The sequence below is a fragment of the Lepidochelys kempii genome, chromosome 1, assembly GCF_965140265.1.
Source record: "Lepidochelys kempii isolate rLepKem1 chromosome 1, rLepKem1.hap2, whole genome shotgun sequence".
Lineage (NCBI taxonomy): Eukaryota > Metazoa > Chordata > Testudines > Cheloniidae > Lepidochelys > Lepidochelys kempii.
The window spans coordinates 322,639,841-322,657,314 of NC_133256.1; the positions used below are offsets into that span (position 1 = coordinate 322,639,841).

Below are 17,474 nucleotides of genomic sequence, written 5' to 3' on the forward strand. Positions count from 1 at the left end.
TGATTAAGTTGAGGTTGGTCCTGCTTTGAGCAGGGGGTTGGACTAGATGACCTCCTGAGGTCTCTTCCAACCCTAATCTTCTATGATTCAGCAAAGCGCAGAATTGCACTACTTTGCAAAATGCGAAGTAATGCACATTGGAAAACATAATCCCAACTATACATATAAAATGATGGGGTCTAAATTAGCTGCTATCACTCAAGAAAGAGATCTTGGAGTCATTGTGGATAGTTCTCTGAAAACATCCACTCAGTGTGCAGTGGCAGTCAAAAAAGCAAACAGAATGTTGGGAATTCTTAAGAAAGGGACAGAAAATAAGACAGAAAAGATCATATTGCCTCTATATAAATCCATGGTATGCCCACATCTTGAATACTGCGTGCAAATGTGGTCATCCCATCTCAAAAAAGATATTTTGGAATTGGAAAAGGTTCAGAAAAGGGCAAGAAAAATTATTAGGGTTATGGAACGGCTTCCGTATGAGGAGAGATTAATAAGACTGGGACTTTTCAGCTTGGAAAAGAGACGACTAAGTGGGGGATAGGATAGAGCTCTATAAGATCATGACTGGTGTGGAGCAAGTAAATAAGGAAGTGTTATTTACTCCTCCTCATAACACAAGAACTAGGGATCACCAAATTAAATTAAAAGGCAGCAGGTTTAAAACAAACAGAAGTATTTTTTCACGCTGTGCACTCATATGAGTAGCGTCAGTCATTACCTAGTTTGCCACTGCAACAAAAAGGTAATGTACTTGTAACCGCCATTGTTAACCTGAACTGACTTCCAAAACACACTGTTTAAGGTACAATATAAAATAGATTTACTAACTACAGAAAGATAGATTTTAAATGATTATAAGTAGTAGGCATGAAGTCAGAGATAGTTACCTTAAGAAATAAAAATAGAAACATTCATTCTAAATCCTAAACTTTTAGTCTAAACAAGAGATGAATCAAACAGCTTTTCTCACCCTGATAGATGTTACAAGCAAGTTACAATTCTTCAATACACAGACTAGAGCCTTTTCCAGCCTGGTACCAAACTCCCCAGTTCAAAATCTTTATCTTTCAGACGTTCTTACAGGTGTTGAGGTGTGTGGGGGGGAGGGTAGGGGCAATGAGATAATGTCACTTCTCTTCTATACTTGCTTTCAGCTTGCTGGAACGATCCTTGCTGTGACGTGGGGATCAGGCAGTCCCCACTGGTCAAGCAGTCCCCATTGCATAGGTGCATTCTCTAAGGAGTCTCTGGGATAGTGGATTCTTTTCTTGATGGGCGTTGATGAGCCATTAACACTGTCTGGCTATTGATGGCTATTCCTTTGTTGTAACTGAAAGGTTGGTTGTAGGTATTAAAGGGTATTCTATCACTGTATGAATTAAATATGCCAGTTTTTAAAAAGAAAACTGGGAAAACAAATTCCATCACATGCCATCATCAGGGCCTCAACCCACTGATTTCAATGAGACAAACTTGGGGACCAACGCACTAAACATGAGCCAACGCAGAAGAATCTGGCTCAGGGACAGCAGCTTTGCAGAATGGGGCAGCAAGACAACTACTTTAAAGGCATTCACCCATGACTCAGCAATCAGTGTGTTCTGCATGGGTTACTGTTCAGGCAGTGTGCTTCAAATATTTTTTGTATTTAAAGCTTTAAATATTGGAACTGTTCTACTTGTGCATGGCTGTCTCATGTTTTTTGTTTTAGTACTATGCTATAATGTAATTAGGGAAGGACAACGGTTTCTCGTTGTGCTTGATTCCATTTATTTGTGGCATGTTGCCCTTTTTTATGAACACTGATTTTAGTGATCTTCTGTTAAAGTTCCCAGACACTTTCCAGTATCGGGTGCCATTAAAGGCCATAGTGTTTAAGAAGACATACAAATCTTAAAGGTCTTAACAAAATATACATGAAGCAAAGCTATTACAAGCTATCATTAAAGTTATATACCTTGACTCCAACAAATTTTCAGATTATAGTTATGTTTATGCACAGAGTCCTAGATTGTGATTAGGATCCTATTTTTTCTAGGTATTGTACATAGAGAGAGGGAGAATGTCCTTGTCACGAAAAGCTTACAATCTAAGAAAAAGAAACTCATATAAAAGTGGGAAATAAAAAATGTAGACCTATCCCATGCTCCGCATGCTGCAGAAGTGATTCCTTATTGCATGGTGTTTGAAACTATTAACATTCCCACTTGTCCTGATGTAGTGAATTTACCCAAGGAAGTAATTACAGTAGTCAGGGAGGGATTTTATCCAATTCTCTTTGTGCTAATAATTAAGAAACAAGACAAGTACTGTGCTGTGACACATTATAAGCCCGAGGCAACATGAGTGATGCATTAACAGTTCATGCCTCAATATTCACAAACTACTGATGCCAAACTTCATTAAAAATGAATTATGTTTAACTAAGTCCATTCTGTATGATTGGGTCACATCCACATCCTCCTAACACAACTTTCAAATTTACAATCATGCATTTTACAAATAAAACAAGTTCATAGTAACTGATAGAACACCAAATTCTAACAAGACAAGTTGTCAAACATCTTTTCAATGCCATGTTTACAATTGCAATAAGATGTTTTATAACAGTGTATTATTGGAAAAAAGTTATCAATTGGGTGACATTTCACAGATTCCATAGATTTTAAGGCCAGAAGGAACCATTATAATCTTCTAATCTGACCTTCTGCTTAACATAAGGTACAGAATTTCACCCAATAATTTCCTGTATCAAGTTCCAAAACTCCAGCCAGTCCTTATATGACTGGGATTGTATCATTATGTTGGCCTTTAAAACAAAAGATATATACATAATGGTTATCTGTGGAGGTTGTGGAATCTCCGTCATTAGAGTTTTTAAGAACAGGTACACACACACACACACCCACCCCCCTGTGGGATGGTCTAGGTCTAATTCATCCTGACTCAGCACATGGGGATGAACTAAATGACCTCCAGGTCCCTTCCAGCCCTACGTTTCTATGATTTATATTAATCTAGATTGGGTTTTTTAACTGACTTGTGATTTCTAGTACATCAGTTTTTGGATGCTCAACTTAAGATACCTTAAAGGCTCTGATTTTCAGAAAGTGCCAAGAACTCACCCTGTGAAAATCAGGCCCTGTTAAGGCGTCTCAATTTGGGTATCCAAAACCAAGGCATCCAAAACCATACATCACTTTTGAAATTCTTGGTCACATTGTTAAATAGGACGCTAGACGTTAACAATTTTTAAATCTTCCTTAATAGAATGTTTAAAGAAACATCTAAATGCTTTCTAATATAGTGAACATTTAGAAACAGGCAAACATTGCTAACCACCCATTTAGAAAATTGTGTGCATGTACACAGTTCATCCTTAAGCAATAAAATATCATGCTTCAACAGAACAGATTACCGTATATACTCATTCATAAGCCAAATATTTTTGGTAAAAAAGTGATGCATCAAAGAGTGGGGGTCGGCTTATAAATGGGTCTACACCAAAATTTGATGATTTTAAACTCTATGAAATCATTGAATTGAATATCTAATACATCATCATTTTGTTTACCTGGAGTGTCTGCAGGCATGGAGCCCCTCAGTTCCCTGTGGCCACAGTTCGCCATTCCCAGCCAATTCCCGCAGCTCCCATTGGCTGGGAACGGTGAACCGTGGCCACTGGGAGCTGAGGGGCTCCGTGCCTGTGAACGCTCCAGGTAAACAAAACATCTGACCAGCCAGCAGCTTACCCTGACAGGCCGGGAGCCAAAGTTTGCCCACCCCTGAAATATAGGGTCGGTTCATACAGTTTACACTATTTTTACCTATCCATCTTTGGGGGTTGGCTTATAAACGAATGGGCTAATGAATGAGTATATACGGTATGTAAAGTTTCCTAAATAATGTAGGTTTTGATTTGGAAATTCCAGCTGTTTGCAGCACCTCTGGCCCTGGTATTATATGCTTAATTTAATAAGGGAAAAAATGTAAGCCTTCTTACTAGTAATATCTTTATTCTTAATTAGAACCTTTTGTTATACTTTTCTGCATGTGTTGAGAGAGTCTGTAACCTACACAATGAGTTCAGTTCAGTTCCTCCGAGGTAGAACACACAAAGCTTTAATAAAATATGTCAGATATACTGTGTTATGAAAGACCATTGAACAATTTCTATTTTGTGAAACAAAGTTTTAATAAATTGATTCACTGGAGAAAAGTGCCAACACGGAAAAAAATTTGCTTTTTTCCTGGGTATTTACTTCCTCTTTTTACAAACATGTAAAAGCAACATTAATAGAAAGCAATATTTTAAAATGGAAAAATATCTATTTTACCTGTTGAGGAGATAAATTAAAATGTTCTTTGATGAAGATACGACTGCTGCTGACCCTTGTGGGATCTTGGAAATTAGATAAATCCTTTTTTCCCACCTTAAAACCAGCTGCTGTAGTAACAGATACAGAATTTCCCTTAATAAAATCCTGTTTTGCTTCACTGACAAGATGCCAGTTATCCTCCTAGCTTATCAGTATCGTGTTATAATGTAATAGCAAACATTTACATTGTGTATATCCCTGAAACTAAATAACCCATCAGAGGAGAAAGAAGCCTTGTAGAATGCAAATGAAGAACTTTAACAGAAAAGTACTAATTTCAAAGCAAGTGGCTATTGTGTGTGATGACCGGAGGTTAAAGACTAAATGGATTCCTCACTCTCCATCATCAAAGGAAAAGCCTGTTTAATTAGTGACACGGTCAGCTTGTTTTCTGTGAAAAGAAGCTATAAGCATGGATTCAAGGAAAGATCCTTCATCTCTGAACTGTTTGGACTCTTACAACTGAACGAGAAGACAGAGTTCCCCAGAGATATTCTGGGTAGCCCTGAGAGACTTTTGGGAAACTGGCAGGTTACTACATCTCTGCTACAATTTGGTATTATAGACTGACTCACCTGTACATATATTTTACCTGCTTTAACCTCTCAATAACTCACTTCCTTTTCTTAGCTAATAAACCTTTAGTTAGTTTTCTATAGAATTGGCAACCAGCATTGTCTTTGGTGTAAGATCTAGAGTACCAATTGATCTGGGGTAAGTGACTGATCTCTTGGGACTGGGAGCAACTTAAATGTGATGTTATCTTTGGTATAAGTGACCATTTATCAAAGACCAGTTTGTCTGGGTGGAAAGACAGACTGGAGTGTCTCTGGGGACTGCATCTGACTCCATGATAAGACTGGTATAGTGATCCAGGAGTTCACATCTGTTAATAGCTTGGCGAAACCTAATTATAGAACATACCACCAGTTTGGGGTGCATGTCCTGTGGTAGGCACACACAGTTGTGAGCCACTTCAGACAGCATAACAATTTTACCTCTGTATTTGGCACTGATGCACCAATACTGGAATACGGTGTCCAGTTCTGGTGTCCAAAATTGAAGAAGGTTGATAAATTAAAGAGGGTTCAGAGAAGAGCCAGAGAATGATTAAAGGGTTAGAAAACATGCCTTATAGCGATAGACGCAAGGAGCTCAATTGATTTAGCTTAACAAAGAGAAGGTTAAAGAGTGACTTGATTAGACTTCATAAGTATCTGAGTAACAAATATATTATAATGGGTTCGTCAATCTACCAGAGAAAGGTATCACATGATTCAATGGCTGGAAGTTGAAGCTAGACAAATTCAGACTGGAAATAAATTATTAATTTTTAACCATCAGAGTAATTAACCATTAAAACAATTTACCAAAGGTTGTGGTGGATTCTTTATCCTTGACAATTTTTAAATCAAGAGTTGATGTTTCTCTAAAAGTTCTGCTCTAGGAATTATCTGGGGAAAGTTCTATGCCTTGTGTTACTCAGGAGATCAGACTAGACTATCGCAATGGTCCCTTTTGGCCTTGGAATCTATGAACTCAGAGTGCCGGAAGGGGGAGAAGGGAGGTGGAAACTAGCCCTGTAACCATGGCACCCACAACTTAGCAAGGGGACTATTAATAATGTTAAAAAAAGTATGCTTCAGTAACTAATGTCTGAACAAACAGAAGTTTATCAAACAAGGAAATCTATTCTTCAACTTTAGTCCTTTCATCATAGGAATTTCAATGTGTTTAATAATTATATGGACTTTTATTCATCAAATTAAAACACCTATTTTACAGTTTCCCACTCATCTTCACAAGATTAAAGAGCAAAGAAGCTACAAGCTTACCTCCAATTTTAGCTGTCAGAGTATGTTCTCTGACCAAACAATGAATGGTATTGTGGTAGTGGAGTGTTACAATTGTTTCCTAGTGGTCAAAGAAATCTTCCCCCTATGCCCATTTAACTCTTTCACGAACACTGCGTTTTTGCCTAAATCCCTGTTACATGTAAATATGGAGCTACAGTGGGATTAATCTTTTTGGAATTGTATATTCAGTTCTGAAGTTGAAACCTGCAGGCAAATAGTGAAAAAATAGACCTTTTTTTCTTTTTAATTAAATCAACTCTTGAATACCATTAGCTATACTGAAGGTAGCATAATTTCATTTCCTTTTAAGCACAATATGAATATACCTTTTATATTTACGTATGCTTATTTCTTATCCAAAATTATATCAATATGACTACCACATAAAAACATATGCTCAAAGATAGCACAAGTTGTGTGGTTAATGCATATGCACACAAAAATCAGGAAATTCAAAGTTGTGTTTCCCTGGCTGCTTCTGACAAATCAACATGAAAATCAGAGACTATTCACCAGGCTGATTACACTACATACTCAACCAATCTGACCTTAAATTGAACTTGCTATCTAGATGCTCTTCTTTCAGTGTTGCTGGGTTATTCTCCACCCACTCTGAAGGGACACATTTATAGCCTTTAACAAGCATGTTCTTTCACCAGCAAATTCTAGCACTGAAACTAGTAGCAGATTCGATATCACAGTCGTTTTGAGGGAAGCAAACCTCATAAACTATTGTCCAAACATATTAGGTAAATAGAATTTCACCACTGAAGAATCTGTCCCAATGGCACAGGCCCCATGCCATGAACTAAGCGTTGCCACGTTCACCATAACAATCAAAATCTTCCCTATCCTCATCATCCACATAATCAAAACCATCATTGTGAAGACAAGAAGCCTGCATTAATCAAGGCTGTGCTCCCCGTTCCAATTTATTCAATGTCACTACAAAAGTCATCTCTCCACTTTCATTATATCTCCTCCCTTGAATCTCTTTACTGAATTATTCAGAGAAGGAGTAAGCCTACCTCCTCAACTCTACAGAACCTTACCCCTTCATCTTTGCTCTTCCTTCCTATTTCCCTTAGTCCTTCCTCCTTTCAGTTCCTTTTGTCCCATTGCCATTATTTATGCTGTACACAGTAATCTCTACTTGTCAGCCAAGCAACTGCCCCTCCAGCAAGCTTACTACTTCCAGGAATCTTTCAAACCAACCACCTCTGTACATGCTATTTTACCTGATGTCTTGTGCCCCATCTCATCTATGTCTTGTCCATTAGGTTGCAAACAGTTTGGAGCATGGCATGTATCTTGTTCTAAGCTTGTAAACCACTATGCAAGTTTACAGTGCTATAAAGCTGACTTAACAATACTGAATTTATTTGGATGACACATTTCTTTCAAATCCAAGAAATATTCTTGCTTTTACAGTTTCCTAGAATTCAACTGAGCTTCTAAATTGTATGGAAATTGGGATTGGAAGTCTCTAACTTCTGGAAACTGACTTGAAAGCCAAGTTAGTTACTCTCACTGGTGTAACCCAAATACAAAGGAACATACTTTTTGCCTCATGGAGCAAAGTCTGATTGCCTCTTTCTCCATATTTTTAAAACTTGAGCTATAGCTGTAGCTAGACCAAAACGAATATAGTAATATATAAAGCGTTGCCATCCAACTCCAATCTATAGATGATTATTGGTTTGAAGCAACCGGTGTATGTTAAGTATTCTGAAGACTGATGAAGACCAAATTTCCTTGATTTACTATTTTCCATAGTTCTGGTTTGAATTTTCTGTAGGTTAAGAAATTGTTCGTACATTTTTAATTCATACACTTTTGCTTTAGTGGGGCTGGCATAAAGTTGATATGTGGAAAATTTACTGCACTTTCAAAGGCCTGATTTTCTTTTTCAAAGGATGTAACACCCTGTTGAAGCTTGAGCTGACCAAAAAAATCTTTAATGTAAGTTCTAGTTATTGAAAGCCAACACCAATTATTAATATTAGCTTTCATGAAGTGAACTCTGTCCCATTCCTACTGATAATGTCTGAACAAATAACAGACTGACATCAAACTAGTTTTGTTACAGTGAGTAGAGTCAGACTATTCTCTACCGTTGTTCTGTCTAGGAACGTCAACAAAAATGCAAAAATAGAATATGTGCAAATCTGAACTTCCGTGGTGAATGCCTGAAAGGTGTCTTGTCTTCAGAAGCAGCCTTTGAATAAGTCTTTTCTTCCTGGGCTGTAAGTAAAGGGGATTTTGTTCTGGATTGTAGTTTAGTGGTGCATCACATCCTTCCCTGAAGAACATCTGACCTTTAAAGGGCAAAGTAATTATCCTCTCTTTCCACGTTAAATTTCCAGACCAAGGATTTACTTACAGAATGCTATCTTAAAAACCAGGGCTTACAGCTAGATTTTGTGAAGATAGGAAAATAACATCTACACATGACACTCAGAAAACTTTACTGCTAGGGAAATGAAGTCTTAGAAAGGATTCTTCATAGTATGATCACATGATCTACTCGCCAATACTACAGAAAAACTTTTGGAAGTTTGTGTTACTTGTGAATGGATTTAGGACCAACATTTTAGCACTGCTCTAAAATGTTAAAAGAAAAGGAGGACTTGTGGCACCCTAGAGACTAACCAATTTATTTGACCATGCTCAAGTCCTCCTTTTCTTTTTGTGGCTACAGACTAACACAGCTGCTACTCTGAAATCTAAAATGTTAGAAACAGAGTAAATACATCCTTTTAAAATATACAGTCTTCACCTTATTTGTCTCACTGAGGACATGACCATTATGCTTATTATACAGTGCACTTTTCAGTGAAGAGCAGAGATGTGGTTGACAAATTAAGCCAGCCTTTCAAGGGCATAACAACAAATGGAAGGAGCATCAGAATAACTTTATTTGCTGCCTTGTTTATCTACTGTTCACTATTTTAGATGTGTTAACTGTCTGACACGTTCCACATTCATGGCCAAATTATTGCAGGAGTCATTTTGTAATTACACTATCTCACAATATGTTGCTTAGTGCTCTCCCTAGACATTTTTGGGGACATCTGATATCTTCATATTTCATTTGCCTACATTCTCAGAATTGTAGGTCATCCAATGGTGTCGTTCTTTGGCTTCAGCTCAAAGCCAGTCAAAATCTATTACAGACTGTGTGTTATCAGATGGAAAGAATTCTGCTTGTTTCTTTCAAGAAGACTATAAAGAAAACTGATCTGAATTCAAATTGTTGAAAAGCCAAGAATAAAACTGAAATTCCCCTTTAAGCAGGACGTTTTTCTGCCTGATCCTCACAAAATATACACACAGCACTAGTCCAGACCTATGCCCTTCCTGGTATTTGGTTTTGTGACAGACAACAAAAGCTTCGGGCTAAGCGGTTTACACAAACCTCTCTGTTCTGTTTTCTTTAAGGATCCCTAGCTCCTTCTGTCAGAGACACCAACCCATCTTACACCATGTTTAGAGATAAGAGCCACGCAACAGCATGACTCAGCAATGATTACTGCGTTTTACACATGGTTCTAACCCCTCAGCAAGGGTGACAGAGGAGCTCTGCACCCATAATGCACGATCATAGAAACACCCACTCCATTACACTCAAATTTCGCTGATGTCCATAGCAGCAAGCACACCAATATATTTTTGGGCTGCAGGCCTGCCAGACAGTGCAACTCTCAGTAAGATAAAGGTATTCAAAAGGGAACTAATGGAAGAGTTACTTTTCAGAATTAATGAATAACACACCTCTAGGACCCTTCTGGAGGACCAGTTTAAAATTGTTGTCACAAAACACCACAGACTCAAAGAGTGACAGAACCTAAACATTGTCATGAAAGAAAAGTTACAAGAAATAAAAGAGGGTACTGGAAAACTCTGCTCCTGCAAAAATATTGGCAAAGTGCAGCTCAATAATAGAGCAGCTGGAGAACGGAATGGTAGCCAAGAATAACCATGTATTCAGGGTACTGGTAGAGAAAAATTCCTGACCCAATTAACTTTACAGGAAAATCTGTTGCAAGATGAAACCACATGAAGATGAGGAACTAACCTACAAGAAGAAAGAATGCACCAGCTCTGAGAAGGAGAACATAAATCCCAAGAATGGAGGTGGGAATGCCCATTTTGACTCTGATGATTAGGAACAAGTTCTGTGGGAAATCAAGGATTAATCAGCTACACCATTTCAGAGGGCAAAAACACTTCTCAGATTCAGCCCAAAGCTAGGTCTGAGTTCAGAATGTACAAAAATTAACAACCATTCCAGGCTGGAGGAATAAGAGGAGAAAAAGGAGGAGATGGATGCCTCCCTCCTGTTTCCAGAAACAAAGGAATATTTATGGAGAACATATTTTATCATTACAGACACAAGTAGACTGTTAACCAAAGAGCAAAGGCCATCGCTGGATAGTCTGCTATAGGAGCAGAACATTAGATTGATCACCATCTACTGCAATATTGTTGAATTTTGTAGATCATTCCGGGTGAATTGAACCCAACAGCAGAGGTGCAGTGCATCACGTAAGCCTCTGTTACAAGGGAGAGCTACACATGAAGTCACCATGACGGGGAAACCTCTGCACACCCACTGTGTCTTCCCAAGGTTGTCACATAAGGTATGATTTAGGGCAGGCCAAGGGAGGAGTCAAGAGATGCATGATTATATAGCAGCTCATGCAAAGTAGCACAGAGGGTGATGCAGTCACTGATCTTGTCCACAGGTGGGAGTAGTGTGTGTGTGTGTGTGTGTGTGGAAGGAATGGGGGAAAGAAAGTAAGTATTTTGTTGCAGTCCCACACTGAATCCAGACTATGCAAGCTCACACACATCATCCACGTAAACTCCAGTTATTCAGTCTTCATGCAGATAACAGCACTTTCAACAGGATCCTGAATGAAATTTAAATGTGCTTGGTTTCATGTTTGATTTCACTCGCAATATGTGCTTTGCTACATCTGTACTTTTTATATTGCTTGGAACTAGGAGTAGATACATGAGCAAGAGCCATGATTTTGGGTATTTTCAGCAACTCGAAGAATAATTTAAATAAGTGGACAGAGGCTTTTTCATTATTTGACTTGGTGAAACCTAACTAGGTCATTAACTTCATATATATTTTTAACAATCAGGCACCACAAAAGCTGTAACCTGATTATTTATTTAAAGTAAGCAGCCACACTATCAGACAAAGAATTTATCTAAAAAAAGACTACTTTATATATGCTAACTTTTTTAAACCAGTGATTCTCAAACCTTTCCCAACTACTGAAACCCGAGCCCTGCTACCCACATATTAAGCATGCATCTTAGCTTTGTGGTGCCCCTCTGGCCTGGAGCCCCTGGCAATTGCCGTGCTTGCCATCCTCTAAAGCTGGCCCTACACTTGTGACAACCCTAAACCTGTCCTGTGACCCTCCCATCCCCCCACAGCTCCTGAACTACAGGTTGAGAAACACTGATCTTGATGAGTTGATGTACCCCATGGAAGACCTGAGTACCCCAAGGAGTACACGTACCGCTGGTTGAGAACCACGGTTTTAAACCATGCACAAAACTACTACAGGTAGAATAGCTTTGAAATGTTTGCTTTGGAGTGTGATTTTCAAAAGTGTGTAAGTCAGCTACCCACATCAAGTACCACTGATTTGACTTGTACTCCCTGAGTCATACGCTTTTGAAAATCCCAACCAAATGCACGTGACTCCCAAAACACTTCAAACTGCTTAACCTGTCGCAGACACAAAGCCAACAGCAACAAAGTAATTTGATTATGTACGATAAGAGGGGAAAAAATTTAAATACACACAACCACCAGGTAACTCTTGTTGCACTTCCCACCAACTCTGAAGAAGTTGAAGTAGCAGTTGTCTCGATGATTTCAGAAATTATAAACTTTCAAAGGTTGTCTTGTACTTCCTGCTTCCCTACATAATTACTGTCCCTTAGTTGTCAACCACAGACAAAGTTAGGGGGAAAAAATTAAGAAGTCAATGGAATTGCTCACATGCTTAAAGTTAAAATATTTGTGGGATCAGATAAGGTGTAAAAGAAATGCAAAGAATTGAATGACACCACAGTCTAAAGAAAGACCATATATGACCTCAAAAGACTGTTTACTAAAATGTTGCTGATAATGTATATGTCTAGTTCTGTAAGTCTTGCCACAGTTGCTTGCTGAGATTCTGCTCAGCCAGGACAAAGCCTCTGGATAACTTCAGGCATTTGAGGGATTAACCCTTTAACCCTTCCATAGCTTCTATTTTGTCCTTTTTCCTACATCCCAATCTTTTTTCTATAAATGATAGAAATAAACATACAAAATAGATATATTTAACTTAAGTATAAATCTGCTCCTCATGTCCATCTTACTATATACAGATTTGTGAACTATATGCCTTGCTTATTCCTTCTTGAAACATACATTTCAAGTGACAACATAAAATCTTATAATATATAGCTTCGTTTTTTTCCCTCACTTAAAAAATAAAATCAGGATAGCATTTACAACAGCATCTTCAGTTCTACAGATTAAATTTATTTAGACTTAAACTACCAACATAATAATAATAGAAATATTTACAAGATCAGAAAAAAGCAACATATGAAATTACCGAAGTACAATTTCCTGTTATTTGCCTCTTTAGTGACATAGGTAGACAGAGATGCCAAGAAATTTCTAACCTACCTGCTCCAACTTCTTTTTCTTCCTCTTCAATGTTGTTCTTGATACTATCATATTCCTCATCAATTGTTTGGTTGCCACGTATCTGAGACAGAATTCTCCGTGCTTTCTGAGTCTGGCCTTTCTGAATCAGCCAGCGGGGGCTTTCAGGAAGAAACAGGAAGCCAAAAAACTGTATAATTGCTGGAACTGCTGAGAGGCCCAGCATGTACCTAGAAACAAACAAAAATATCTTTAATTCAAACTTAAAAAATTCTCACATTTGCAAGTACTCCAGCTCCCATTAGCCACTTTCTGAAAACACATCCTGCAGCTTAAATAACCAAATGGGTGAATGTATGCATTACAAAAGCAGCTTCCAGGATTTTCTACCAGAATCAAAAGGAATCCTGAAGAGATTATCGTGCCGCTTACATTTAATTTGGGTGTCAAAAAACAGAATATTCACTACAAAGACATAACTTTCAATTTCAGCTCTTGACAAAATAATTACTTTACAACACATCTGCCTTTATGGCTGCACTTCTCAGCACCACCAACAGAAGACTCAACATTATAATTGCCATTTCTACAGGGCAATTCAAGTTGATGGCCCCAAAATGTAATACTCCCCCAAGAAGTTCCTATGCTGTTTTAAAAAAATCCCAGGAGATGGAGAAAATAGTCTCAAAAACAAATGCTACCGCAGTCTTAAAAATACCAAATTCTTCACTGGGAAACCCTTCAGGAAATGGGGAAATGGCAGAAGTGCTAAATGACTTTTTTGTTTCAGTTTTCACCAAAAAGTTTAGCAGTGATTGGACATCTAACATAGTGAATGCCAGTGAAGATGAGGTAGGATCAGAGGTTCAAATAGGGAAAGAATAAGTTAAAAATTACATAGACAAGTCAGATATCTTCAGGTGCCCAAGGCCTGATGAAATATATCCTAGAATGCTCAAGGAGCTGACTAAGGAGATATCTGTGCCATTAGCAATTATCTTTGAAAAGTCATGGAAGACGGGAGAGATTCCAGAGGACTAGAAAAGGGCATCTATAGTGCCACTCTATAAAAAGGGAAAAAAGGACAACCTGGGGAATTACAGACCAGTCAGCTTAACTTCAGTACCCAGAAAGATAATGGAGCAAATAATTAAGCAATCAATTTGCAAACATCTAGATGATAGTAAGGTAATAAGTAACAGTCAGCATGGATTTGTCAAGAATAAATCATGTCAAACCAACCTAATAGCTTTCCTTGACACAGTAACAAGCTTTGTGGATGGGGAGAAGTAATACATGTGATATATCTTGACTTTAGTAAGGCTTTTGATACTGTCTAATGAGTGTCTCATAAACAACTAGGGAAATACAACCTAGATGGAGCTACTATAAAGTGGGTGCATAACTTATTTTAAAACCATTCCTAGAAAGTAGTTATCAGTGGTTCACAATCAAGCTGGAAGAGCATATCGAATGGGGTTCCACAGGGATCAGTTCTGGGTTCAGTTCTGTTCAATATCTTCATCAGTGATTTAGATAATGGCATAGAGAGTACACTTATAAAGTTTGTGGATGATACCAAGCTGGGAACGGTTGCAAGTGCTTTGGAGGATAGGATTAAAATTCAAAATGATCTGTACAAACAGGCGAAATGGCCTGAAGTAAACAGGCTGAAATTCAATTAAGAACAAATGCAAAGTACTCCATTTAGGAAGGAACACTCAGTTGCACACATACAAAATGCGAAATGACTGCCTAGGAAGGAGCAATGCGGAAAGGTGTCTGGGGGGGGGCATAGTGAATCACAAGATAAATATGAGTCAACAGTGCAACACTATTGCAAAAAAAGCAAACATTCTGGAATGTGTTAGCAGGAATGTTGTAAGTGAGACATGAGAAATAATTCTTCCACTCTTACTCAGGCCTCAGTTGCAGTATTGCATCCAGTTCTGGGCACCACATTTCAGGAAAGATGTGGACAAATTGGAGAAAGTCCAGAGAAGAGCAACAAAAATTATTAGAAGTCCAGAAAACATGACCTGCGATGGAAGACTGAAAAAATTGGGTTTGTTTAGGCTGGAAAAGAAAAGATTGAGATGGGATGATAACAGTTTTCAAGTATATAAAAGGTTGCTACAAAGAAGGAGAAAAATTATTCTCTTTAACCTCAGAGGATAGGACAAGAAGCAATGGGCTTAAATTGCCACAAGGGACGTTTAGGTCAGACATTAGGAAAAACTTCCTAACTGTTAGGGTAGTTAAGAACTGGAATAAATCACCTAGGGAGGTTGTGGAATCTCCAACACTAGGGATTTTTAAGAGCTGGTTAGACAAACACCTGTCAGAGGTGGCCTAGATAATATTTAGTCCTGCCATGAGTGCAGGGGACTGGACTAAATGATTTGTCAAGGTCCCTTCCAGTCCTGTGATTCTATGCTGGGATTACGAACACACATGATAATACAATATTCACTTAACACTAGTGTAAATCAGGACTAACTCCACCGAAATCAATGGAATTGAACTGGTATAAAATCAACTACAGGGTAATCTGGCCCATAATTTCTTCCATTTCTCACCCCGAATGCTTCCATTCTTGTGGACCAGAAGGTGATTTAAGAAGATACTGGTCTCTGAAATGCTTGGAAGATAGCATGCTCATCGATTTCAATCCTGATGGCTCACAAGAATGAGTCTGGAGGTAAAAGCCCCCCTTGTCAGCAATCGCAGTAGCCAAAAGTCTTGGGTTGATAAATAGCCCAGGTAAGGACTTGGGGTATTTACAATATTGATTTTGTTGTTGTTGTGAACTTGGGTTTGTCTCTTCAGTGAGAGGAGAGGAAATGAAAAGAGCAAATTTCAGAAGAGAAAATTGGTTATAGGGAGAGGGGGAAAATTCAATTTCTGATACTTGAGTCAAAATAGAACATTCTTCACTCTCCCGTAGCTATACTGGTTTTTCAGGGGTAAAAAGTAACACACTTATGTTGTGTCAGTAAAGCTGGTATGAGTCTAAATATACACAGGAGTAAGGATCTGTGGAGTAGACATATTTACAATTTTCTGACTATATACACAAATGCAACATAGAAAAACTTTATTTTAATAGACAAGGGACCCACCCACATAAAAAGGAGTTCATTTCTGACTTTTGGAAGGCAGTTTGCCTCTTAAGTTTGGATTGATCCAGCTCTGGGGTCTTTAGAAGTCCATCTCAGAACAACATCATCATCCACATGAAGAGTTGGAATTTACTCTTCCATTTATAATACGCTGGCTGATCTAACATTCTGTGATCATCTCCAGGGTTATCATGGTTGGGAGAACTAGCTAGGCTGCCATGCTGGAACCCAGTAATGATTAACAACCTTATGTCATATCTTGCCCTAGCTACGCAGGGCATTTAGAACAGAAGACAAAAGTAAACTGACAGTTTGGAGTTCTAGCGTTCTGATCTATGTGCTTGCTTATTCCTTCTGTTTTATTTCTTCAAAAATAAAATGACAGATATGAGCAATAATAAATAATGTATTTACAAACACAAATATGTTGGCATTTCAATTTTACTGTTTTCAAAACTATTACATATTTCTAGCACACTGCACTGAAGAATTATAGATTATCAATGATTCAATCATATACATGTCTAGAAACAGATATTTGCCTCAGCTGTAAAGTGAGTTTTTTCACACTGAATCCAGAATATTCCATAATATCCAAACCTACAGCAGATTTCCACTTAAGCATAAGTGATTTTCATAATTATGTGCGCTCATAATGAAGTATTTCTGCACATATTTTTGTTCAGAATATACTCCAAAGCATCCCCATGTGTATGAAGTTTATATAGTCTTCTGGCTTTTCAGCATGGTAATGAAAAAGAACAAAGTAACAGTTATTTAGCCCACAAAAAGGTCTTTCACTTAAAATGTCACAGTAGGTCAGGCAAAGGCAGAAATCCTCCAGTTTCATGACCTATCTCAAAAAATCTTACAGACTAAAATGTCCTTCAGCTTTTCTAGCCAAAGTCTGATTTGTTTAGAAATTATGGATACCAAAAAAAACATCCAGGTAGGTAACAGCATAATTTAAGTAATTTGTTTTTTAAATTAATCTTTTTACTGTACGTGAAACCACCACATTCACCACGCATTGGAAGAAACCTGAAGATATCTGGATATTTTATTTCAAATGGTCCTGGAACCACTCTAAATGCACCTAATATCTTGTTCACTTCATTAGTTAACTTGACTGTACTAGCTGCAAACATACCCCTAGAGATTGTTTATACAGCAAAATTTAGTGTACAAACATCCTCACACCTGAAATGATTCCATGAACTAACAGTGGTTATTTTAACTGGACCTGAAAAACGAATGTTTTTCTGTCTCAAGGTGCATGCTTCCAGACAGAGGGCAGGAGCAACAAAATCTCATTCCTGGACATTTTACGAAGTACAGTATAAAGAGAAATGACCAACGAGTGCAGGGTACGGATCATTTAAACATTAGAGGAATTTAATTTCAGGCTTGCTACCCAAACTAA

General features: G+C 38.0%; 1 protein-coding gene across 1 annotated transcript in view; it reads right to left on the minus strand.

Moving 5' to 3' along the window:
* The window catches only part of SLC2A13 (solute carrier family 2 member 13), a 317,250-nt gene that overhangs the window by 198,301 nt on the left and 101,475 nt on the right, over positions 1 to 17,474 (minus strand). Inside the window, exon 3 of the mRNA XM_073328433.1 lies at positions 12,951 to 13,159. Coding sequence (XP_073184534.1) covers positions 12,951 to 13,159 — 209 coding nt within the window. The remainder of the gene's footprint in view (positions 1 to 12,950; positions 13,160 to 17,474) is intronic.